Raw genomic sequence first — 27,413 nt, 5'->3', positions numbered from 1 at the left:
TGAAAGCACCGCCAGCATTCAAAAGTGACCAAAACATCAGCCAGGAAGCATAGGGACTGAGAAGTGGTCTGTGGTCCCCACCTGCAAAACCACTCCTTTATTGGGGGTGTCTTGCTTATTGCCTATTATTTCCACCTGTTGTCTATTCCATTTGCACAACAGCATGTGAAATTTATTGTCAATCAGTGTTGCTTCCTAAGTGGACAGTTTGATTTCACAGACGTGTGATTGACTTGGAGTTACATTGTGTTGTTTAAGTGTTCCCTTTATTTTTTGGAGCAGTATATATCGGTAATATAGTACAAGCAAATCCTGCAGAATAGGCCTACAGTAAACGCATCATGCAGCCAAAATAATATGGAGGGGTAGTTGATATATTTATCTGACTTAAATATGACCCCTGGCCTGAGGCTCGACTACATCATCCCATCAGGACTGTGGTACTGTATGTCTGGTGGATTAGTATGCTACTACTGACAGAGAGACTGGGAGGTCAGCAGTTTGACTGAGGTAGCATCCCAAATGGCACCCTATTTCCGATGTAGTGCGCTACTTCTGACCAGGGCCCATAGGGCTCTATTCAAAAGTAGGGTACTATATAGGGAATAGGGTGCCATTTGGGACGCACACTGTGTCTGGCCTAGCAGCAAAGCCAACAGGAGATTTACAGAGGATTGAGTGAGCCTAATACAGAGAGCCTGCCTCTGTGGATCACACAGATAACCATCATCCATCCATCCGCTTTTCAATAGACACAATCAAGACCCTGATGTCCTATCAAAGTCTGATGCAGGCTGCACGTGGGCCAGGCTAACAATAGGCAGTGGAGGGAGAATGTAGAGAGACAAGAGGCTAACAGCTGATCGTTTGGCCTTAGGGTTTATACTGTACCTTTTCTACAGACATCTGTCGACATTGAACCACAAAGTTGATAGTAGAATATCCTTTAATGTAGGCATCATTCTGCAATGCTGAACCTCAACCAATAGAGGGAGACTATACCATTGAAAAAGGATACTGGGACTTCACTGAGCAGAGGTGGAGGAGGGCCATGTTAACTTCCCCAGATAACTCACTCTGAGGATCCGGTTGAAGTCCTCCTTGTCCACACGTAGGAAGTGGCAGTTATCCTCTCGTAGAACAATGGAGGCGGCACGGGGGGCATCGTTGACCAGAGCAAGCTTCCCAAAGTCATCTCCCTCATGCAGCGTGCAAACAACCCCCTTTGTGAAACAAGCAAACAAAGAATGTATGTGTGAAGCAGGGGAAAATGAGGTGAGTGAGTGCATGTACAGTATATTTTAAATGATATAACTCTTACACACTCGTATATTCTATAATAAGCTATGGTGATGAGCTGTACTGAGGATCAATTGTATGAGATGAAAAATTCAAATAATATATAAAAAAAAATACCTTTCCATAAATGACAACGTTTACAGAGCCCTTTAGAATGATGTACCACGACGTGCCTTCCTCCCCTTGATTGAACACTGAACAAGTGAAGGATTACAACAACAAAAATGATAAGTAAAGAGGTTATAAAGAGGTTATAAAGAGGTTATAAAGAGGTTTTCCACCAAAACATTTCAAAGAATTCCACCGAAATAGACAAAACAAAGGATTTAGTATATAATCTGGGATTTTCTTTCTGCCTCCATGTGGATAATGCATTTAGAAAATGATGTCTTGCGTGCAACGTTGATTAAGTTAAATCGATTGAGCTCCAGTCATGGAGACAGTGTTATACTACTTACACACTGTTCCTGCTTTGGCATGGGACTCAAAGATCAGGACACCGGCTAGTTCTTTCTTTACCTATAGAGGAAAAACAGATAGGTTAGAGGTGACGTCATATAGGCCACGGGTAGGCAACTAGATTCAGCCATGGTCCGATTTATGCCCAAGCGGATGGTCGGGGGGCCAGAGCATAATTATAATAATTTGTACACTGCAAATTGACCACAAGTAAACTTTTTTTTTAATTGTATTTGAAAATAACAATAATTTCACACCTCATTAGATTGAGACACGATCACATATTTCTCTCTTTTTATTTGTAGGAATACTTGGGGAACAGATTTACTGACTACATTTTATTTTTGCTGAATGCCTGGTTATTTTTTTTTGTCCTTTTTTAACCCCACAATTTTTTTTACTAAAATCAATCGGGACCAAAAAAAAACAAAAACAAAAACATCCAAAACCTCTTGCCGACACCTGATATAGACCTACAATGGGTTATTATTGGAACCAAATTTGCACTCACAGTGGTGGATAGGTGCGATAAGGCCTTTATGTGAAGCAGCTCCTCATAAATGATCTCCAAATCATCCGCTGCCCTCTGTCCTGGACTGGGGAAGGGGAAATATGCACCAATTAAAAAATTATTTGACCTTGACTACAATCTATTTGATTTACTTTGAACAGGATTTTAGCATCAGCTTTGCTAGCATCAGCTTTGCACTTAGCTTACATATCTAATATATCTTTCCTAACCCTGCCAAACCTGCAGATACTGTATATCTATCATACCAGCAGGTGGCGGTCTCTGTGATTGGTCCTTACTGTTTCCTCAGGATCATGCGCATGTGGGCATCAGGGCCGACCTGGGAGAGGAGGAGGAGGGTATCCTGCAGCTCCTCATCGCTCTCTCTGGTCTCCTCCTCGGTGGGCAGGGGAGCGTCTTCCTGTTCATCCTCCAGGAAACGGTAGAAAAGATACTTGTCCTGGAAGGTCAGCTCCTGGTCCACTGCAGCACAATACCAACACAGATCACACAGATTTAGAGGTTTAGAAATGGAGCCTCTTTTACATGCACGCACACACAGGCACACACACAGGTCGTTCCACCAATTCAGTGCCTTTTGAGAAGTATAACTTGGTGGGAGGAAAAAACGTTTGTTTTCATCTAATTTTAACATTCTGTCAACTTCATAAAAAACATGTTGTTTTCTCAAGAGGTGAAATTAAAAAATACTATAGTAAGTGCCTATTAAGTGCCAAATAAAGTTTAAACAGGTTTGACTATGTCTTCTTAAATCAGCCATAAATCCCCTTGAGACAGAAGGAATGGAAGCTTGTCGTGTGCAACAGAGAGTGGCAATTGAATGCAAGCTTCACAAAACATTTTTAATTGTTGACCTTAAAATGGGGGAAAGACATAAATTAATCACTAATCGCATGATATCATGTCAAAGCAACAGAATAACTAGCAACAGAATAACTAGGGCTTAACAATGATGGTGAAACTTGGAGAAATGTCGCAAAAGGCCCTATTTTCGTGGAATGACCCCCCCCCACCCCCCCCACCCCCCCCCCCCCCCCCACACACACACACACACAGAGAGAGGGTATCCTTAGCTACTGTCTACTGCACTGTTGTGGCTCACCGTGGTTGAGAACACCTTCCTCTAACAGCACCTGCCACATGCCCACTGCTTGAATACGAGAGTAAACAGAGGAGCTCTGCTGCATCTGCCAGTCCACCAGCTCTGTTCCCACACAGCATTGCCTGCAGGAGATACACATATCACATCAGGAAATAAATACATGAATCCTACTACTCTGTCTGCGATGCTCGTCGGATGTGGCAGGGCTTGCAAACTATTACGGACTACAAAGGGAAGCACAGCCACGAGCTGCTCAGTGACACCAGATGAGCTAAATTACTTCTATGCGAGATTTGAGGCAAGCAAAACTGAAGCATGCATGAGAGCACCAGCTGTTCCGGACGACTGTGTGATCATGCTCTCCGTAGCCGATGTGAGTGTAATCTTTAAACAGGTCAACATTCATAAGGACGTAGTGCCAGACAGATTACCAGGATGTGTACTCCGAGCATGCGCTGTTCAACTGGCAAGTGTCTTCACTGACATTTCCAACCTGTCCCTTTTTCAAGCAGACCACCATAGTCTCTGTGCCCAAGAACACCAAAGTTACCTACCTAAATTACTACCGACCCGTAGCACTCACATCTGTAGCCATGAAGTGCTTTGAAAGGCTGGTCATTGCTCACATCAACACCATTATCCCAGAAACCCTAGACCCACTCCAATTCGCATATCGCCCCAACAGATCCACAGATGATGCAATCTCTATTGGACTCCACACTGCCCACTCCCAGCTGGACAAAAGGAACACCTACAGGAGAATGCTATTCATTGACTACAACTCAGCGTTCAATACCACAGTGCCCTCAAAGCTCATCACCAAGCTAAGGACCCTGGGACTAAACACCTCCCTCTGCAACTGGATCCTGGACTTCCTGACGGGCCGCCCCCAGTTGTTAGTGTAGGTAACAACCCACCTGCCACACTGATCCTCAACACAGGGCCTCTCAGGGGTGCGTGCTCAGTCCCCTCCTGTACTCCCTGTTCACTCATGACTGCATGGCCAAGCATGACTCCAACACCATCACTAAGTTTGCCGACGACATAACAGTGGTAGGCCTGATCACCGACAACGATGAGACAGCCTATAGGTAGGAGGTCAGAGACCTGGCAGTGTGGTGCCAGGATAACAACATCTCCCTCAACGTGATCAAGACCACAAAGATGATCGTGGACTACAGGAAAAGGAGGACCGAGCACGCCCCCATTCTCATTGATGGGGCTGTATGGGAGCCAGTTGAGAGTTTCAAGTTCCTTGGTGTCCACATCACCATCGAACTATCATGGTCCAAACACACCAAGACAGTCGTGAAAAGGGCACAACAATGCCTATTCCACCTCGGGAGACTGAAAAGATTTGGAATGGGTCTTCAGACCATCAAAAAGTTCTACAGCTGCACCATCAAGAGCATCCTGACTGGTTGCATCCCCGCCTGGTATGGCAACTGCTTGGCCTCCGACCGCAAGGCACTACAGAGGGTAGTGCGTACGACCCAGTACATCACTGGGGCCAAGCTTCCTGCCATCCAGGACCTCTATACCAGGCGGTGTCAGTGGAAGGCCCTAAAAATTGACAAAGACTCCAGCCACCCTAGTCATAGTGTTCTCTCTGCTACCGCACGGCAAGCAGTACCAGAGTGCCAAGTCTAGGTCCAAAAGGCTTCTTAACAGCTTCTACTCCAAAGCCATAAGACTCCTGAACAGCTAATCAAATGGCTACCTGGACTATTTGCATTGCCCCCCCCCCCCCCCCCCCCCATTTTACGCTATTCTCTGTTTATTATCTATGCATAGTTCCTTTACCTACATGTACATATTACCTTAATTAGCTCGACTAACCTGTGCCCCCACACATTGACTCTGTACCGGTACCCCCTGTATATAGCCTTATTACTGTTATTTTATTGTTGCTATTTAATTATTTGTTATTTATCTATTTTCTTCTTTTTTCTTTATTTTTTACTTCAGTTTATTTTAGTAAATACTTGAACACTTTTTCTTAAAACTGTATTGTTGCTTAAGGGATTGTAAGTAAGCATTTCACTGTAAGGTCTACTACACCTTTTGTATTCGGCGCATGTGACAAATAACATTTGATTTGATTTGATACAGCAAAAAACAGACATTAAAAATACACGCACACACAGATGTAGAAATTCTTTGACATGAGAGTAGCCGGTGTACATGGTACTGTACATGAGATACTACAACCCACCTGTATGTCTTCAGGTGGTACTTCCTGTCTCGGATCATGTGGGGAGCTCTGGAGAGGATGGCATCACGGAGAACCTTCCCTGCTCGCAGGATCTTCTCAGATGGGACCTGTTAGGAGAGAATAGAAGGATGGAGTAGAGGCAGAGCTTTACAATAGAAACAGAGGAGTTGGCCTTTACTGATGTGATGGTCTTTACTACCTGAGAAATGGATTTAGGACGGAGTTTGGCTGGGCTTTCAATTAATGACTTCTGAAAAATAAAATTACATGACAATGACTGAAAAAAACACACAAGGAAACATCATGGATTGGAAAACAAAAGCACAAAATAAAGTACAGGCATGATATGGAAATGAGCAATGTTATGACATGATACAGACTGTAGTGAATGGTCACAGTTCCCTCCCTATGTTTTTCAATGATGACAGATATTAGGTGTTTTGTAGAGGTATTCTTTACCACTAACAACCTCCACTATCAACAGGGCCCTTCAGGATTGGAATTTTCGCCTAAAATGACATACCCAAATCTAACTGCCTGTAACTCAGGCCCTGAAGCAAGGATATGTATATTCTTGGTACCATTTGAAAGGAAACACTTTGAAGTTTATGGAAATGTGAAAGGAATGTGGTAAAAGATAATACAAAGAAAAAAACAACCATTCTTTTGTATTTGTTTTGTACCATCATCTATAAAATGCAAGAGAAAGGCCATCATGTATTATTTCAGCCCAGCTGCAATTTAGATTCTGGCCACTAGATGGGAGCAATGTATGTGCAAAGTTTTAGACTGATCCAATGAACCATAATATTTCTGTTCAAAAGTTTGTATGAAGACTGCCCAAATGTGCCTAATTAGTTTATTAATAACTTTTCATTTTCAAAACTGTGCACTCTCCTCAAACAATAGCATGGTATTCTTTCACTGTAATAGCTACTGTAAATTGGACAGTGCAGTTAGATTAACAAGAATTTAAGCTTTCTGACAATATCAGATATGTCTATGTCCTGGGAAATGTTCGTGTTACTTACAACCTCATGCTAATCCCATTAGCCTACGTTAGCTCAACGTCCCGTAGGGGACCCACCGATCCTGAAGAAGTTTAAATGGCCAGTTATTTACTAGATTCACAAGCAGGTGTTGGTGCTTACATCCCAAACCCTTGGACCCTCAGCACAGAAACCACCTTGAACTAGTCCTGTATGGATGTGGTATTCATGAGGTAAAAACATCAAGCAGAGAGCAGAGAACAATCAAACAGAGACAACGCACTAAACCAGCACACCATGCACTACAGAGCGGACATAATGACTGCTGTTCAACCTCTACATAACCTCTTTTCGAACATCATTACTCTCACAGCCATGACCAACAGTTACATAGATGCTTAACCGCCATACAAATTCATCAGTAACACTTTCACCCTATGATGAGGGTGAAATGCACTAACGCCACAGCCCCCTTTAACATCTTGATTAAAATGTCGCTGAGCGCTGCTCTTTCCTCACTGCAGCGTCTTATGACAGTCATAAAATGACACAAGCGAGGACGAACACAAGGATGTAGTTCAAAGGGGGGCCATATACCGTAGGTGACGTTTCAAGATCTTTCTACATGAATCACTGATCATTTGGACTCATGAAGAATACATAAGGTACAGCATGTGTACGTACCGTACATGTCAGTGAGGACTCTGGATTGCCTTAATTCATGTATTACTGTGGGAATGTATGCATTCTGTGCCTATAGGGTTTGGGTTCACTGGTCTACGATTCATATAAACGGATGCACTCAGCTTTAACTGAAGGTATGAGTTACAAAGCAAAAAGAATGTCACTGCATTTGTTTTTTTCTGTGACTGGATTATGTAGAGCCTTCGAGTTAGGCCAATATTTACCAACAATTTGCAGACAATACAACCGCAGGGGACTTTGCAAAAAACAAAAAAAAAGACACTCAATTATAATGTCCTTCTAGTTATTTATAGTGCACATGTTTTGGCTGGTTTGAAAAGAACAAAGTCCAAGCCGCAATAAATAGTGAAATGCCCTCCAGAGTAGCACCGTGTTATATGTATGGAGGTAAGGAAGTCCCAACGGGGTTAAGGTGGAACGGGAACTATTAAGGACATGATGCACACCAACGGGAAGCGAGGTCTTAGCAGCAGCCTTGTTTATATTTAGTCAAAGTTTAAACAAACTCCACATTCCAGACTTATTTCGAGCTTCTGGCAACTGCAGAGGATGTTGTTAGATCAGGATCCAGGTAAGCAGCAAGCACATATGAGTAAATAACCATCGCTTTGCCACCCACTGTCACTCTGCCATTCACAACAGCGTTCAATCTGGATGATACTCACTTCACATAAAGTGGTCACTAATCTCTCGTACACAGATGAGTACCTGGTTGTTTACGCTAGATATTGTCTCTGGGCTGCCAAGATTACATGGTTACTGCCGCATCATACAGTGCTTTTTGGATGATGATGATAGTGGACAATGTTTGATGGTGAAACTAAATCATTACGATATGTAATGATGAAGTCTCCGTTTTGTGTTCAGGAGACACTACCGTACCTTATTCAGATGTTTAGAGATGGATCCAAAAGAGTTGCTGCTTATGTTCTCTTTGTCAGACATTCCTGAATAAGAAAATAGAAAAATGGCACTTGTTGTCATTCCTAAAGCCAAAGCAACACAAAATAAATCCCATACTGCACATCAGCACTTGTTTATCTGCAACAATTGGTGCATGTTCACAAATATACTTAGACAGATGTCAATACATAATCTCGATGCTATGTTGAATGTAGATACAGTATGTGTCGACGAGAATCTCCTTGAGGAGTGAGTTACATAATATCATCGAACAGTCCCCAAGGGAGATTTGTACAGTAAGAAGTGTGTGTGTGTGTGTGTGTGTTTTAGCCTTCAGGAAAAACATCATTAGTCATTTCACTTCAAAACCTTATCTGAGGGTATTCTTAGACTTGACTTGAAGACTGCTGATATTGCTTATTTCATATTAAAGGGGAGAGGTAGGCCCAGTACGGAGCATTTTACGGTAGGTGAACATTATTGATGTCACTGTAGCTCTTGTACTCACTGTCAGTGCTACGTCCACCACTTTCCATAACTCCATAGGGTGGGGCAAGCAGTCCAGCCATGCACTGACGATATTTCTACAGAGACAGAGAAGACAGAAGAACGGTTTTATAATTACACATGGTGGGACCAGCCACAAAAGCCAAATCCTAAACACTGCAAGGTTTATTTTAGTGTGTCGATGCAATTCAATTCAAGATGCAGGTCATTGTCAACTATTGTCACCTGTTTATGTCAATAGAATTATTTGGATTGTATTGTTATGTGTCTGTGTTTGACCCCCTCCCCCTCTTGGTGTGCATTCATGGCTGCCAAAGGAAGCCAGTCTTCCCCAAAAAATTTACCAACAAAAAAACATAAAATAATCTATCTTTCCTCTCTCTGTGTTTCATAATTTTCCTTCAATTTGCAAGAGGCTGAATGTATTTCACCGGAGAAAGCATCCGAACGAGCGAAACAGCGCCCCTCTGTCTCTGTATGTGTAGCCCATCTATCTGATGCTGTCTGGTCAAAAAGAGTATGACATTGTTGCAAGGGAAGCCATCGAGCATTTGGCCTGAGTGAAACTGAGCTCATCTGTGAATGGTCCTGGCGCACCAAAAAAAAGTGTCAATGGATGCCAGGCTGGATTTGGCTTCACACCAAATCACATCACATCAAAGGCGAAACATAATTGTCAGACAAAACTTGAATTGTTGCATCTCGTTGTGTTGTTGTCCTCTGATGGCTAGCTAGCTAAAATGATCCCTTTCCTAAATTAGCCATGGGTGGAGATAGGTATTCTCCGTACTAGCCAATGATTATAAACTGAGATTCTGATCCAACTATGAATTCATATATTGTGCCCCTGATGGAAGTTCAATATGTAGCTAGATGTCGTAGGCTAATGTTTACCAGCTGGCTAATCGTTGCAGACGAAAGGTATTTAGGCTAGCAAGCAAGCATTTTAGCCAGGTACTGTATGACAGAGTCAAAGACCGTTTCGTAAAACATGAAAAATAGGTGGATGACATTGGCGTTTCTCTACATCTAGGGTGAATCAACATGTTTTTTCTACTTGCACGCACGCACGCACACACACACACACACACACACACACACACACACACACACACACACACACACACACACACACACACACACACACACACAGAGAGAAATCAGAACTATGGACAGCGACATCATATATAGCTTATGTTGATTGGACTAAATTGTTTTTGGTATATTTTAGTTGTCACTGTGTTAGACTAAGCGGAGGTGATTAGATTATATTGAAATGTTGAAGTTGAAATGGTGCTGGAATAGTGGAGGCAGCTCCTGTTTTCTTTGCAACTTGCGGTAACTCTCCGTGGTTCTAAATCAATAGTTGTTAAGTAGTCCGAAAATGTCAGAAACATTAACTTGCTTGACAGCTGTTTGTTACATGCAATATGCTTAGAGGACTTCACCGGACAGACGTTGCTGTGATGAAACAAAGGTGTGGTTGAATTTATTCTGCCACTGTGTCTTCTTATTGTCTCTGCCTTTAGGCCTATATATCACGGTGGCAAGGCATAATGAACTAACAGGTTACAGAGCAAACCGCAAACAGCGCAATTTTTCTTCTGTCTTGGCTTCCCCGGTGATTTTACCCACGCACCACTCCTGCTCCCCCTGTACTCTCTTTATCAACATGGCCATTGAGGACTATGTAAATACACAGCTGAGACCTCCAGCTGGCAGTTATGAGCATTCAGAAGCTTTACAACTGTTGCAGCCTCATTTAAATGAGCCTTCATCTCACAAAAAGCTCCACCGTGTCCCACTGCATTTCAAAAGGACAGAACAAAATACACGTTTCATGTAGCTTCATTTGAAGTAAAAGCCTATTGCTGTAGGCCACAATAGCCAAAGTGTATACAGGACAACAGGCTACAAAACCACAGTAAGGAATCAATGGTGAGAAATGGGCAAATGTTCAACTATCTATGCTTGCTTTCCATGCCATATTTGACTAATGATGGCATTACTGGGGGATGAGCAGATTGTGGCAGAGAGTAGTTGACTTACGAGTTGATCAAATCGCCTCAATCTGTAGTCTTTACAGATAAGAAGGCATTACAAACAGATTACGCCAAGATTGAACAAGGCACACACAAAACGCATACACAGACACTCATACATGCACACACAAGAGGGAAGCGTCCAAACTTCTGAAAATAAGTCTGGCTCTCTTTACACTGCATTGATATTCTAGTGTGTAGTCCCTCCCACCAGAGCACAGGCACACACAGCTAGGATCCAGTGGTTTCTGGTGTACTGTAGATTAGGCCTATCTATGTATGCTGCACAGACTCCAACAACTTGGCTTTAGCCTCAACCCATATCTGTCTGTAAGCATTAGCGCATTCATCCCACATGTAGAGAGATCCTCAGTGGTCCCAAACTTTTTATAGTCCCGTACCCCTTCAAACATTCTACCTCCAGCTGCTGTAATCCTCTAGCACCAGGGTCAGCACACTCTCAAATGTTGTTTTTTGACATCATTGTAAGCCTGCCACACACACACTATACGATTCATTTATTAAACATAAGGAGTGTGAGTTTCTGTCACAACCCGGGGTGTGGGAAGTGGCAAAGAGCTTTTATGGCACAGGCCACAAATAATAATATAATAATAATCCATAATTTTGCTCTTTATTTAACCATCTTACATATAAAACCTTATTTGTTTATCGAAAATTGTGAATAACTCACCAGAGGTTAATTAGAATGAGAAGGGTGTGCTTGAAAGGATGCACATAACTCTGCAATTTGGGTTGTATTGGAGAGAGTCTCAGTCTTAAATCATTTCCCACACTCTGTGCCTTTATTTAGCTAGTGAGGGCCGAGAATCCACTCTCACATAGGTACGTGGTTGGAAAGGGCATCAGTGTCTTAACAGCACGATTTGCCAAGGCAGGATACTCTGAGCGCAGCCCAATCCAGAAATCTGGCAGTGGCTTCTGATTAAATTCAATTTTCACAGAACCTTGCTTGTTGCAATTTCAATGAGGCTCTCTTGTTCAAATCTAGGTAAGTGGATTGGAGGCAGGGTAAGATAGGAATAATGAATCCGGTTGTTTGGGTCATCCGTTTTGGGAAAGCACCTGCGTAATTGCACACCCAACTCACTCAGGTGCTTCGCTATATCACATTTGACATTGTCCGTAAGCTTGAGTTAATTTGCACACAAAAAAAATCATACAATGATGGAAAGACCTGTGTGTTGTCCTTGTTAATGAAGACAGAGAAGAGCTCCAACTTCTTAATTATAGCCTCAATTTTGTCCCGCACATTGAATACAGTAATCCTAGATTCAGATCATTCAGGAAAGAAAAAACATCACCCAGATAGACCAGTCGTGTGAGAAACTCGTCATCATGCAAGCGGTCAGACAAGTGAAAATGATGGTCAGTAAAGAAAACTTTAAGCTTGTGTCTCGTTTTTGCGCCAGTACAGATACCAACACATCTTGACTAACAAAGTCCATTTTATATCACAAAGCTGTCCAGTACTTTAAAAATATCCTCTCCTGTTGTCCTGGTTTCCAGTGGTTTGCAGAAGAGGATGTCTTACTTAATTGACCCCCCATAAACATAACGGACATATTCCAGGAGCTCTGCCAGGCCTGCCACGTCTGTTGACTCATCCAGCTGTAACATATAGAATTCAATGGCTTGTAAGCGAAGCAGTAATTGTTTCAAAACATCTCCTGCCATGTCACTGATGCGTTGTGAAACAGTGTTGTTTGATGAAGGCATTGTCTGTATCGTTTTTTGGCCTTTTCCCCCAGCATTGTCCCAGCCATATCCGCGGAAGCAGGAAGAGTTAAGTCCTCCACAATAGTATTGGGCTTGCCTGTCCTAGCCACTCGGTAGCTCACCATATAAGATGCTTCTAGCCCATTCTTCTTAATGGTATCTGTTGCTTTTATACATGTCTTACTACTCAAAAGTTGTCTTAATTCTCGCTCAAAAAACTCCTGTGGCTTATTTTCCAAATTTACATGTTTTGTTTCTAAATGTCTGTGAAAGAGTGAAGGTTTCATAGAATTGTGAGGTAATACTTTTGCACATATAACACACTGTGGCTGAGGAAAGGCACTACTCCCAATATAAGTGAACCACAAATCAATGTAGTTCTCATCATATTTACACCTCTTCGATGGTCCAACGTTCCTGTCTGTTGTTCGGTGCGTTCCCGGGTAAGGGGGCAGTAGCTCTTCGGGCTGCATCAGATTCACAACTGTCAGTGTCCATGCTAGCTGGGCTAACAACAAATGTAGTTAGTGCTCGTGGAAGCAGAACAATTTGTGTCATCAACAGGTGCAGGTGTAGTACTGCGGGTAGTAGCAGTACTACCAGTAGAGCTGGTGTGTCTCTATGGACGTGGGCCTTACTTTTTAACCATTTATCCATTTTCGAGCAAACGGAATGAGCAGCAGCTATGTTTGGCTACATCCGGACCGTTAGTGGAATTCCCACGAGAGAGTAACGGTTAATGTGATTGGATGTTAATTATTTGACTACGGCTACCTGTATTAGACATTGTGTTGTTATTTCACTGAAAACTAGATGGTTTAATTGTATTTTTGGCAGTGAAACGAGGCTACTCAGGCGAGAAAAAACCTCACCCAAATGTATAGCCCCGTTGGAAAATACAAATGGACTGTTTAAAAATGTGAATCACATATTTATTTGGCGTACCCCTGACTGCATTGTGTGTATCCCTGGGGGTACGTATACCCCAGTTTGGGAATACCTGCTCTGAGGAATCAGAGTATGACTATAAGGCTATAAGTGGCTTATAGTGTAGCTGTGCCATGCAGCATGACTAGTATGTAACAAACAATGCAGTATAGGCCTAATATTGAGTTGCATCCTCTGAATGGCACATATACTGTACAATAAACCATGTCTCAATTGTCTCAAGGCTTACAAATGCTTCTTTAGCCTATCTCCTTCCCTTCATTTACACTGATTGAAGTGGATTTAACAAGTGACATCAATAAGGGATCATAGCTAATGTTTTGTACACTCAGTGTATATCACTTAAATAATTTCAAAAATGCATGAAACCATTTGCATGTTTAATTATATGTGAGCTTCCATATCAAGGAGAGTGTAGTAGAGCTCTGCTTCTCTGTCAGAATATGACATTTCTTCAGCTAAGCTTTTATAGGCTAATTCTGTCTCCCTACTACTAGACCCTCAGGTACAAAATAAAATACACAAAATGAATCAATTGTCTTGAGTTATTGACACAATAAGAAACTAAACATAAATCATCAAACAACCATAATCTAACAACCTTAAAAACAAAAAACAATGTTTTAAGTGAAAACTAGGCATTGATCTGAAGCCTAAAAAGAAAGAAAATTCACATGTACACCACAATGCCTACTCCACCCATGCTCTACCAAGGTTTTCCAGCACACAGCTTTGACCTACTACAGTAGCTACAGTGACTTTGGAAATTATTCAGACCCCTTGATTTTTTCCACATTTGGTTACATTACAGCCTTATTCTAAAATGAAGTAAATACAAAAATATCCTCAGCAATCTACATACAATAGCCCAGAGTGACAAAGTGAAAACAGGTTTCAAGAAAGTTGTGTACATTTATTAAAAATAAATAACAGAAATACCTTAAAAACATAACTTTTCAGACCCTTTGCTATGAGACTCGAAATTGAGCTCAGGTGCATCCTGTTTCCATTGATCATACTTGAGATGTTTCTACAACTTGATTGGAGTCCACCTGTGGTAAATTCAATTGACTGGACATGATTTGGAAAGGCACACACCTGTCTATATAAGGTCCCACAGTTGACAGTGCATGTCAGAGCAAAAACAAAGCCATGAGGTCGAAGGAATTGTCTGTAGAGCTCCGAGACAGGATTGTGTCGAGGCACAGATCTGGGGAAGGGTCCCCAAGAACACAGTGGACTCCATCATTCTTAAATGGAAGAAGTTTGGAACCACCAAGATTCTTCCTAGAGCTGGCCGCCCGGCCAAACTGAGCAATCGGGGGAGAAGGGCCTTGGTCAGGGAGGTGACCAAGAATATATAGTTCCTCTGTGGAGATGGGAGAACCTTCCTGAGGGACAACCATCTCTGCAGCACTCCACCAATCAGGCCTTTATGGTAGAGTGGCCAGATGGAAGCCACTCCTCAGTAAAAGGCACGTTTTTAAGCGGCAGGGACGGGGAGACTAGTTCGGATCGAGGCAAAGATGAACGGAGCAAAGTGCAGAGAGATCATTTATGAAAACCTGCTCCAGAGCGCTCAGGACCTCCAACTGGGGCGAAGGTTCACCTTCCAACAGGGCAACGACCCTAAGCACCCAGCCAAGACAACGCAGGAGTGGCTTCAGGACAAGTCTCTGAATGTCCTTGAGTGGTCCAGCCAGAGCCCAGACTTGAACCCAAAAGAACATCTCTGGAGAGACCTGAAAATAGCTGTGCAGCAATGCTCCCCATCCAACCTGACAGAGCTTGAGAGGATCTGCAGAGAAGAACAACAAAGTACTGAGTAAAGGGTCTGAATACTTATGTAAATGTGATATTTCTGTTTTTTATTTTTAATAAGTTAGCAAAAATGTCTAAAACCCTGTATTGTGTGTAGATTGATAAGAGGAAAAAATTGAATACATTTTCCAATAAGGCTGTAAACTAATTAAATGTGGAAAAAGTAAAGGGGGTTGAATACCGCAGACAGACCCAAGAGAAGAAGAGGCGGGGGGGACAAACCTGGTAGCTAGCTAGGGACAACGGTAGACAGTGTCCTTGGCCCCTGCCTGTAGAGCACGTTTCCCGTTCTGTTAACGACGGCAAGGGCAGGTGTTCGGCAGGCATTAGTGAAAGACACTGGGTGCTAGCTAGTTAGCTAGCTAACTAGTACTCCAGTACACAGAAGGTGGGATATGTAGCTAGCTAGCTAGCTAACGATAGCAAGAAATCAATAGACAGTGTTCTTTGCCCCCGCCTGTCGGCCACTGCTTTCCCGAAGTTATGTTGACGATGGTGGGGGTGGGGGGGGGGGGGGGTGCAATCCCAAACTATTGGCAAGAAACGCGCAGTAGTACGCACACCACAGTCCTTGTCCATTGCCACTCAACGATGCTCTTTTAAGAGCCACCTAATAACTGAAAATAAGCACACAACGTACCAGTGTGTGTGTATCGGGACTGAGAGGGGGGTGTCAAAACTATACACGAAAGAAAATGGTCAAAATGTCTCCTCGCAGAGGTGAACCCAGGACCTTAAGACGTTAACGCTTACGCTACAAACCCTGCCATGAACGCATTATCTTGACACTATTTAAATGGACAGTCTGGTGATGACAGGAAGCGTTTGATGTTGTTCATTCACTCAGTACTAATTGAATGTTTTCTTGCTAGTGTCCCACCTTGACAACTTCCAGTGAAATTGCAAAGCGCCAAATTCAAATTAAATTACTATAAATATTTAACTTTCATGAAATCACAAGTGCAATACATCAAAATAAAGCTTAACTTGTTAATCCAGCCGCTGTGTCAGATTTCAAAAAGGCTTTACGGCGAAAGCAAACCATGCGATTATCTGAGGACAGCGCTCAGCAGACAAAACATTACATACAGTTACCAGCCAAGTAGACTAGTCACGAAAGTCAGAAATAGCAATAAAATTAATCACTTACCTTTGATGATCTTCGTATGGTTGCATTCAGAAGACTCCCAGTTACACAATAAATGTTTGTTTTGTTCGATAAAGTCCCTCTTTATATCCAAAAACCTCCATTTTGTTGGCGCGATTTCTTCAGTAATCCAATGGCTCAAATGTCACAAGAGGCAGACAAAAATTCCAAATAGTATCCGTAAAGTTCGTAGAAACATGTCAAACGATGTTTATAATCAATCCTCAGGTTGTTTTTAGCCTAAGTAATCGATAATATTTCAATCAGACAATAGCGTCGTCATTATAAAAGAAAAACAACGAAAGGCGCGCTCTCGGGATTACGCACCAAACAGGTTGGGGACTTTTCACTGGCCTCTCAAAGAAACTCCTCATTCTCCCTCATTTTTTAGAATAAAGGCCTGAAACAATGTCTAAAGACTGTTCACAGCTAGTGGAAGCCATAGGGAACGCAATCTGGGTCATAACCATTTATGTGGTGGATAGGCTTTCAATGGAAAAACACCCATTTCAAAATAATAGCACTTCCTGGATGGATTTTCCTCAGGTTTTTGCCTGCCATTTCAGTTCTGTTATACTCACAGACATTATTTTGTTTTCTACCCAAATCGACCAATTATACGCATATCCTAGCTTCTGGGCCTGAGTAGCAGGCAGTTTACTTTGGGCACGCTTTTCATCCAAAATTCCGAATGCTGCCCCCTATCCTAAAAAAGTTTTTAAAAATTGTCTAAAACAGTTGATGTGTTGAAAACAGTCACATAGCTAATCAAGTAAGCAAGCATGACATTTTCTTTTGATTGTGCAAAGGTCACGCAAGCAAGCAATGATGTTTGTGTTGTTTAACCTGGGTGCACCTGCACCCCCTTGGCTATTTTTACTTGGATGGTGACGTCAGGTTTTCAGGAATACATTGAAAAGCAACTTGATACTGTGTCAATCAGTCAGCGCAAATTTGGATTATAATAACAAGAAGAAAATTGCACTGACAGAGGAGTGAGAGTACTGAATCAATGCATAAAGTAAGGGCTGTAATGTTAGCTTGCTACATTGCTAGGCAAGCCAGATTGACTAGTGTATGGAGTAATGTTAGCGTTAGATGAGCAATGCCCATTGCTTCTATTATACATTAGCAGCATGGCAGTTCCCCAAAGTTTGATGTTGACTAACTTTACTTACTAGCTAGCTAGCTGTGCTTTGTGGAATTATTTGGGAGATATTGTATTTCTATAGATATTTGGGGCGGCAGGTAGCCTAGTGGTTGGAGCGTTGGGCCAGTAATCGAAAGGTTGCTAGATCGAATCCCTGAGCTGACAAGGTCAAAATCTGTCGTTCTGCCCCTGAACAAGGCAGTTAACCCACTGTTCCTAGGCCGTCATTGTAAATAATAATTTGTTCTTAACTGACTTGCCTAGTTAAATAAAGGTTAAATAAATATATATATATTTTTAAGATTAAGTTGTGCTGGTGCATTGCGATCTGTCCATACTGCTAATGTTACAGCTAGCTAGCTAACGTTACTGGCTAACTTAGCAGCCAAGGATGTTTGCTATCTTATTTGTCTGTGCTCTGATTACATGCAACTGTCAAGGCCAACAGTTTACACAGATGACTTCAGCCATGTGAAAACCTTCCAAAGCAAAATATAGCTAGCTTCCTTTGCTTGTAGCTTGCCTCTCATCCGACTGGTGTTAACTAGCTACTAGCTCTGTTGCTGCGCAACCCAACTGCTTTGGTCGGCTGAAAAGATGTTAGCATTGTCAGAAATGCTACAAAAAGGTAGCACATCTCTGGTTCTTAATTGACAGAAATGAGCACATGAGAGTGACAAATTAAAAATGTAATTAAACCTGTTGCCCCTACAAACGTATTGATTCCGAAAGGTGGCAAGTCTAATGGTCACTTTATAGATGATAGAGTCTCGTTCTTAACCGATAGCATTTTCTTTTACTAATGCTAATGACCCTGTTAAAAATTCGGTATGTGGTTCTCAGTAACGCCCGGGCGGCTCATGTCGAGAGGAGGGGAGTGTGTTATGTACCTCCAATCAAATTGATTTGCAAATGATCATCATCATTGGTGTCATATTGGCTTAGATATGATAGTATGGAGATTTGAATTTCACATTGAGCTTCAACCAATGCATATACTATTGTGAGGGCATTAGCATTCCTGGAATGGATTACTGTTAAATCAATACCCTATAACAACATGTCCAACAACAGGTCAATGGACACTAGCATAATACAATGGGCTAAGCACCTAAATGAACGGTGGGACTCAGTAGAAGCTGGTTAAGGAGCATTTAGCAACATATTAATGCTGCCTGCCATCCTTTATATTTTTGGTCACTACAGACCTAATGAAAGCCAAACCAACAGAGTAATTTGTTACCAGATGTCAGTTTGCTCCCAGAGGTCCAATTCTAAATTCAATTCTACCCAGAGCTAATCACTTTAAGACCCCTCAGAGGCAAACAGCTTTTCCCCTCAATTAAGAAGCCTTTTGAAAATGTCTCAATGACTTCCGATTTTAAAAGCATTTCCCTTAATGTAATCCAAAACTCTATGCTCTTTGAGAGTTACCAAGATATGAGCAAAAATTGTATCATAAACCATGAGACTTACATTGTATATCAGCATGTATTCAATCTTAGAACTGACCTAATCATCACATTTGTCTGAAAAAGCATATAACAGCATGCTTTTTCGATAAATTATTCAATGTAAATGAATTTGTATTAGTGGCATAGAAAAACAGCCTCCAGGATCAGTTACTGTAAGCATGCCCATCATTCTTTGTTGAAAATGAAAGGGCTAGGGCTTGAGAGGAGAACTTAAACTGAGCAACAAATAAGCATTCAGTGCACATGAGATGCCTCCAACACTTAAATGACCCTACTGGACCAATAAGTCTCTCCCCTGAGGTACTGGCTGATGGAGAAAGGGTGGGGTGTTGGAGGCTGGGTGGGGGTGTTCTTTTAGATGGGGATTAGCGCCCACATTAAAAAAATACTATAGTGTATACTATGGTAGGTAGTTCTCAAAAACACTACAGTGAATACTGAATCATTTACTGTAATATACTTTGGTATTTGTAATATACTTTAGTGTTTGTAGTTTACTATAGTATAAATACTGTAGTAAAAAAAAAGAGTATATACTATTGTAATTACTGCAGTGTTTTTGCGGACTGTATTATACTGTAGTATTTACTATAGTGTTTTTGCGGACTGTAGTGCGGTATACTTATAAGGCACGAGGGCGTGTGGTATATGGTCAATATACCATGGCTAAGGGCTGTTCTTATGCGCGACAGATGCAGCCCTTAGCCATGGTATATTGGCCATATACCACAAACCAGAGAAGTACCTTATTGCTATTATAAACTGGTTACCAACTTTATTAGAGCAGTAAAAATAAATAGTTTGTATTACCCTTGGCATACAGTCTGATATACCACGGCTTTCAGCCAACCAGCATTCTGGGCTCGAACCACTTAATTTACAATGTAGTATTTACTGTAGTGTTTTTGGGGAAATTACTGTAGTATTTATTAATGTGTTTTTTGTTTTATTGTCTTTGACATAGAAGTGGGGCGCTTTCTCTGTGAGGAAACCTACTGGAGAAATACTAAAAGAGCAAATGTTCCATTACCTGTAGATAGGACTGTGTTCTGAATGGAGAGTTCAGAGCTACTGCTCTTTTCTATAACCATAGGGAACACAAAATATGGTCTATACTCCGCATGTAGGTTTCTCACTTACGGGTGGCACAAATTGGGATATGGAGGAGGGGAATGGGCAGGGTGTATATACAAATTAAATACTCTAGTATTCACTATAGTTTTCCAAAAAAGTGTTTTTGCATTCTGTAGTGTATTTACAAAATACTACACATGAACGAGGGATACTACAGTGTGTAGTATAGTATTCTACAGTATATTACAGTTTACTACAGAATTCTACAGTAAGAACTGTAGTATTCTATAGTAAACTGTAGTATTTTGTTATGTGGGAGGCGTGTCAGAAAACACTACATTTACACAAAGCGACACTCTCCCCCTGTGACCTACTGCACTTGCTTCTATAGGAAGCTTTTAGCAATGCTGATGAGGAACCATCAAATACATGATCAATCATTTATTTTGCCAGGTTAGCCTTAAAATATGCTCTCCTGACAAAAGGAATATAGATACAACATCAAATATAATGTACGGTATATTTGATTGTTCTTCATCTGTAAAAACAGTGGGTAGAAAATGTATTCATCAGCTCACTAAAGGCATCTGCATGCTTCCCATCCGAAACAGTTTGTTACAGTTTGAGCATATACTGTATAATGACAACATTTTGATCGTTTTAGTCTTCGGCAAGGGTTTTTTCAGCTGTTCGTGCACACACATTGTTTTCGAGGCCGGCCGAATTTCGGTAGCCGAAGTCTTCACCCCTACATCGGTCATTGGTCAACAGTAGTGATTCTTCAATAAAGTGTTTGTTGTCATTCAGCGACTGATTTTCATGCACATTTTTTCACTTGAGAAATACTGCATCAAACACCTTACTTAGATGTACACTTTTGCGGCTAAAAAGTAATTATAACTTTCTTGAGTTATCTTAGATTGGTTCTGACTATTGTGAGGAAGTGGCTACCGTGGACAAACAAAACTATTGTCGCTTTTTTTTCTAGTTTTTCAAGAGAATGTCTTTTAAGGGAGTCTGCGAGCACGCTCTATCTGTTGTCCTAGCCGAGTTTGGCTAGGCGCCAGCCGAACCGAAGCATGCAGAAGCCTTTAGACACTCTATCTCAGCTCATCTTACAGTAATACAGTAGGAGTTGTGGACCAACTGACTGTTCTCGACAATGCAATTGACTCTCGCCCATTTCCCTATTTTCTTGTCACTCTAACCCCTTCATTTTATTAGTTAGCCCAAATCCCATTAGCAGAGATTCAGCTCTGTAATTACAAAGAGAACTTCACAACTGCAATATCCATTAGAATGATCTCTCAAATTAGCCTCCATTATTTCAACTCACATGGGATTACATGTACAGTATCAATTCATTTTTCACATGCCAACTACTGCAGAATGATCAGGGTTGGAAATACACCATGATCAGCTCTGTCTGTTGCGGGTAATGGTTTCACATAATGGTTGGTCCATTTAAACAAGACTATTCCAGTTCAAAACAACTGAACTACTGGTAAAGTTGTGCACCTTTCAACATTACATTATGCCAGTCATAACCGCAAGCCTCGTTCACACCAGATAGATAAACCACATTATTCATATGAAAGTGTGTGCCACTACACAACCAGCCATCCATCAAAGATTTGATGCAACAGGACATGACAGGTCAACAGAGCTTAATTGACGGCCTGGCTGACACACGGCATCAAAGGAAGTGTCCTAACCACCGTGTCAGATTACCTAGCCAGCCCTACTGTATCACTTCACTGAAAGAGGCTTTCTGCTCTACATTAGGAGCAGTACTGTATTTAGGCTAGATCAGATTGAGGAGATAGGGTCAAAGGTTTGCATGAATCACATGCAAAACCTATCCATCCCACCTCCCACAGTGTCACACGCGAGGTGGAAGAGTCCACAGATGATCGTTCAGAAGATGATAAGAATTTCAAGATGCTAAATGGTTTTCACGTTAAATATTACTTTAGTCAGATGTAAATAGGACTGTCATATTGGGGTAATGTAGTTTACGAAAGCTCAATCAGGAAGGCCGCTCTGAACGCCCGTTTAACTTCATCAAGTAAGCACAACATCAATCACTTCGTTTCCTATTATATGGGCATAGTGGGAATGAATACCAACATATCATCAGCATAGCATCTTGCTTCATCTCTTTTTTCCTATTAGCCATGTGTGGAAGGTCATTCACCTATTTTCCTTACGGCACAATAATGCACATTCCTCATGCCTGCTGTTCAATCTACTGTATGGGCTCACTCTTGCAATTATCACCTTCCTCTCAACCAATGGGCATATATCTTGGGATGTATTTATATGTCAACATACCCATGTTCTCTCTCTTGCTTATTTTTAGCAACAGTTGTTGACAACCATCCAACTTCCCACCACCACCAGCTATAATAACCTTAAGACCAGTCATTGGAACTCCTTTCCCCCAGCGGGGGGTTTTGATGCCATCTGCCCAGCAAAGGGCTACCTGTCATCAGCATCTGGCTCCGAGGGGCATTCATTGGAGACGAGGCCATACCCCAAACTATTTAATAAAATTCCATATTGCATTCCGTCTCCGTTGTTCGTTCAGATAATCCTGTAGTCGAACTATAGAAGGGTCAGTCACTGATGTCTAATCCAGAATCCAGCTTAACCTCCAGCAAAGCAGTCAACAGGATTGGCGGTCACCATTCAAAGTAAATGCAGTCTTTGGAGGCAATCCTTGTCCAGAAATCTTTAAAGACCGTTTTACAGCAAGGCAACAGCCAAAACCATGGTTTAATAGTCAAAATTCTCTTTGCCTGATTTAACTCAGAAATACTCATCTTAGTCTTCGTCCAAATAATGAAACAGTTTGTGATCCCATCATAGCAGCAGGCTTAGGACATTATGATTAGAAACATTGTTCGAGTGGATTTACTTTGAGTTAATGAAAGGAATTAAAGGCATACACAGGAAATAACACAGCTGTTCTCTGAATAGGAGGACATGATCGAACCAGATCAGGTAGTTACCTGGGATTTGAGTCCGGGAGAATGGAACGCGGATTACTGTGGAGGAGTGAATCCAACCCACAAACCCAGATTACAGAAAACAAAATGAGTACCGTATCATATTGTGCAACGACTATTCTATGCAATTAAATAGTGACATGTCAAGTATAAACACAGACTCAAAAAGGCCCATATCTATGTGATAATACACTCATAAGAGGAGTGCAACTATAACTCTGTGAGTCATCATAACTGTCACTTAACCCTCCATACAAACAAAGGCTTTATCAATGGAGTCTGCAATGACAGATGTGTCCATTCTCATGCGCTTTCCCTCTGGGGGGAGAAGTGGGGGGTCTGGGCAACTACTATCTGATCGGCCACATCCACTCTGACACACTGATGCGCACTGTTGTTCACAAACACACACACAGACACACACACACGTGATCCACACCACCTCTCCAACCCTTATGGATTGTCTATGTTCATTTTTCTATAAATACATGCTTTAAAATACTGGAATGCTTCAAAAATAACTATGTGTTTGTTCGAATTATACAGAATCATTTCTAAATAAACGCTATGGATCCAATAGTGGATCTTAAAATCAAAGTCTAGAAACACAGCAATATAACATGTCACGTTACTAAATTCACAGGTCATGAGTACATTTGGCACTCTGCGCATCATTATGCATGGATGCACACTTGTATGTTGAATAATTCATCTCAGATTACATAACATGCATAATACAAACTGCTGCCTGCTCTCAATACGTTTTATAAACTAGTACATACCTTCTACTGACTGGCAGACTTCAGGCTGCTTGGAAAACAATTCGGGGAAGCCCCTCCCAAGAGTTTCAGTTCAGTTCTTCAGCTTTAGGTTCTCACCAAACAGAGACATTTCAAGTATCCAAAACATTATAGTTATGCACATTATCCTTGTGATAAGTTTCTGTACAAATGATAAGACATAATTAAAATGTTGTCAAATTACGTATTACAATGTGTTCATGTATAGAAGATCATCCCATTTTTAAGCTCCACATTAGCATTACACAGATGCTTGATAAAGCAAGACTCACCTAAAAGTGTTCACACTGTCCCATCTGCAGACAACTGTTACTGTCTAGTTATCTTAATAAGACGCGCCTCCCTTCTTCCACAGTCCCAGTAGTCCCCGTGTCAGTAACTGGTCTAAACCCCCCCCCCACATCCCCTGGTTGTTAGTGTGGTCCAGTCCTGGTGCTCCAGCCTCCATCCCTCTCTCAGAGCAGAGTGAGTTGAGCCCAGCCTGCCTTTGCCCAGCAGAGTGCCTTCCTCCCTCCCTGCCTCCCTGCCTGCCAGCTTACTTCCCCCACGCAGCAGTTGCTAGGCGATTACTCTACTCCTCCAATCATCATGAGCTCATGAGTGGACGCTCACTCCATCGCAGCGCCACACAGCTACAGTGCACTACGCACACGCAGCGCAGACACAGATGTGCTGTAACTTGCTCACGTGGTCCCAAAAGGCAGGGACAAACGGGAGCTTTACTCGATTATTTAAACGATTAAGTCGTATTTACACAGAAAATACACGTGTACCATAAGTGCCATCTAGTCTTGAAAAGTGAATACATTAGACTGGAACAATGATTTGGGAGAACACTCATCATAGTACCTTTTATGCAGTTATCCTTCAATTTGACACCTACTCAGAACTTGAGGATTTCATTATTTCATATTCACGTTGGAATTGTTGTTTTGTATGCTGTGGTTTATCCACTTTGTATGCAACAACTGCAACAATCTCTCTTGTTGAGAGTGACTTCTAAATTTAAACGTACCAATGGTTAATGAAGGCATATTACACTTACAGCACCCGACTTGCCATTTCGCTATCAGGGCATTCATGAAATTCATTAATTTATACTAAATTGCATGTTCAAACCTACAGTTGAAAGTAAACTGATCTGACAGTATGGTATTGTCCAGGCACACTGGGGCTACAGCAGGGTATTCAGTGACATTACATCCAGAGCAAAGCAGAAAGCCAACTGCAGTAATAGCTTTTTGGTCTCAGGAATCGCTCTTGTTCTCCTATTACCCAGGAATGGCAGGGTGGCATACAAGGAGCATTATTTGAGGCCCTGAATCCTTTCTCCTTTATTTCGAGAGTTCTGACCTCCGAAATGTTCCGTACATTCAGTACCCCTGGTTCTATTACTTAGCCTCTCTGCATTACACCAAGGACAGTGGGCAGATGGAATCTTATCTTTGACCTTCCTACTGATTACAGCCACACAGGTCTGCAGCGTTTATCTCTGTTCTGGCCTTGTAACCAACAGCCACACGGCATCCAATAAGTGTTTTTGACAATATTGTTAGGTAGTAACATATTTACAATCTGTCACGTCTGCTCCTGCTCCTCCCCTCGGCGTACGACGTCGCCAGTATACTAACCACCGGTCCGGGGATTCATCATTACGCACACCTGGCACTCATCATTACGTGCACCTGTGAATCATTATGATTCATCATTATGATTCACACCTGGACACCATTACCTTCATAAATTCCTCCCCTTTATATGTCTCAACAGCAGAGGATATTCTAGAGCCAGTCTACCCAACAAGTCAGCACACCAGCCCATTCAGCAACACGCTCAGGTCAGCGATGCCCGTCTATCCCTCCCGGAAAAATATGACAAGACACCATCCAAATGCCGTGGCTTCCTCCTTTAGTGCTGCCTCTATTTCACACACCAGGTGGGAGCCCCACCACCGAGAGGACTAAGGTTGCCACGGTTATTTCTCTGCCTACTGGACGAGCATTGGAATGGGCCGTCTGGGAGAGAGGAGGAGCCTGAGTCTTATGAGGGGTTCATGGCTCTGTTTTTAAATGTATTTTCAATCCTCCCGCAGAGGGCAGAGAGGGAGGTAAGCATCTGCTTCAACTCCAGCAGGGAAATCAGACGGCTGCTGAGTATGTGCTTACCTTCCGGACAGTAGCAGCTTCCAGTGGCTGGAATGAGCCGGCGCTGAGCACGTTATTTAGAAGAGGTCTGCGCGAGGAGGTCCAGACGGAACTGGCCTGCCGAGATGTCAACCTCACTCATTGCTATGGCCATCCGTCTGGATAACATAACCTCCTTTGGGAGCGTCGGCATCTCCATCGCTTCTCTCCCTCCTTCGGCGAGTGTTCGGGATCAGAGCCTGAACCCATGGAGGTAGGGGTCACACGCCTTCCCGCGGCGGAATGACGCAGACGGATACAGCTGAGGCTGTGTTCGTACTGTGGTCAGGGAGGGCACAAGCACCAGTGGTGTCTGTTACTTCAGAATCCGGGATACACTAGAGCAGAGGGACAGTCGCGTGATGTTACCCCTCATAAGACTCAAGCTCCTCCTCTCTCCCAGACGGCCCTAGACCAGGAGTTAGTATTCCATCTGCTGCTCTTCCTGACTCTTTTTAGTACCCATCACTCTGGCTGACTGTCCCTCATGCCCTGTGTCTACAGCGGCGGGGAACTTTATGGATCAGACCCTTTCCTCCTCTCTCAATATTACTACCTACCTGATGTCATCCCCATTTACGGTTCAAGGTCTCGACTGTCTGCCTCTAGGATCCAGAACCATCACACACATCACCCAACCACTCACCCTCACTGTGGAGCCCAATCACCAGGAAAACATCGCCTTCATCCCCAGTGCACCAGTTCACAAGATCATCCTTGGCCTCCCTTGGCTTCAGCGCCATAACCCTACCATCTCATGGTCGAGGATGAGAATCACCGTCTGGTCACCTGAATGCCGGAAGACCTGCTTTCCTGTCCCCTGTCTCCAGCCCAACATCCCAGAGGAATATCAGGATCTAAGGGAGGTATTCTCCAAGACCCACGCTGCCTCATCATCGCCCCCGGAGTACCTATAATCTCATTTGATTCTGGGAGGGGGATGAGTGGAAGACGGTGTTCAGCACGATGTCTGGTCACTATGAGTATTTGGTTATGCCCTTTGGCTTAGCCAATGCTCCGTCAGTGTTCAAGGCATTTGTCAACAAGGTGTTCAGGGACATGCTCGGACGTCAGGTGATTGTGTACATCGATGACATCCTGATCTTCTCGACCAACCTGGAAGATCACATCACTCACGTTCGAGCAGTCCTGGAACGCCTCTTGGCTAACCACCTGTTCGTCAAGGTGGAGAAGTGCCAATTCCACCACAGGGCTGTCTCCTTGGACTACCAAATCAGCCCGCAGGGAGTGAGGATGGAGGACAAGAAGGTAGATGCGGTAAGGTCAGGTCAGTCCCAACCACCATCAAGG

The 27,413-nt window shown here is 42.5% G+C and overlaps 1 protein-coding gene, 1 long non-coding RNA gene and 1 other non-coding gene across 4 annotated transcripts in view; 1 reads left to right on the top strand and 2 right to left on the bottom strand.

Annotated features, from left to right (window-relative positions):
- Positions 1–24,539, bottom strand: part of LOC106581759 (rap guanine nucleotide exchange factor 4) — a 41,932-nt gene extending 17,393 nt beyond the window's left edge. The window contains exons 1-11 of one of the 2 annotated variants that reach the window (XM_082967011.1): positions 23,902–24,539; positions 8,713–8,788; positions 8,184–8,248; positions 5,807–5,857; positions 5,608–5,714; positions 3,393–3,514; positions 2,569–2,752; positions 2,270–2,354; positions 1,758–1,818; positions 1,417–1,493; positions 1,077–1,223 (exon numbers count right to left, since the gene is read on the bottom strand). In XM_082967011.1, the coding sequence (XP_082823137.1) occupies positions 1,077–1,223; positions 1,417–1,493; positions 1,758–1,818; positions 2,270–2,354; positions 2,569–2,752; positions 3,393–3,514; positions 5,608–5,714; positions 5,807–5,857; positions 8,184–8,248; positions 8,713–8,773 (960 nt within the window). In that variant the 5' untranslated portion in view covers positions 8,774–8,788; positions 23,902–24,539. The remainder of the gene's footprint in view (positions 1–1,076; positions 1,224–1,416; positions 1,494–1,757; positions 1,819–2,269; positions 2,355–2,568; positions 2,753–3,392; positions 3,515–5,607; positions 5,715–5,806; positions 5,858–8,183; positions 8,249–8,712; positions 8,789–23,901) is intronic. The other variant, XM_082967012.1, reaches the window with a different exon arrangement.
- LOC145862555 (uncharacterized) lies at positions 1,146–5,753 on the top strand. Its single transcript, XR_014382004.1, has 3 exons — positions 1,146–1,275; positions 2,580–2,736; positions 5,622–5,753. It is a non-coding gene; the product is annotated as an uncharacterized LOC145862555 (long non-coding RNA).
- On the bottom strand, positions 20,002–20,058 carry LOC123729613 (U7 small nuclear RNA). Its single transcript, XR_006761260.1, has one exon. It is a non-coding gene; the product is annotated as a U7 small nuclear RNA (small nuclear RNA).
- Positions 24,540–27,413: the final 2,874 nt, after the last annotated feature.

This window comes from Salmo salar, chromosome 21 (assembly GCF_965601325.2).
Source record: "Salmo salar chromosome 21, fSalSal1, whole genome shotgun sequence".
Classification (NCBI taxonomy): Eukaryota; Metazoa; Chordata; class Actinopteri; order Salmoniformes; family Salmonidae; genus Salmo; species Salmo salar.
This window is presented reverse-complemented; position numbering and strand designations above follow the sequence as displayed.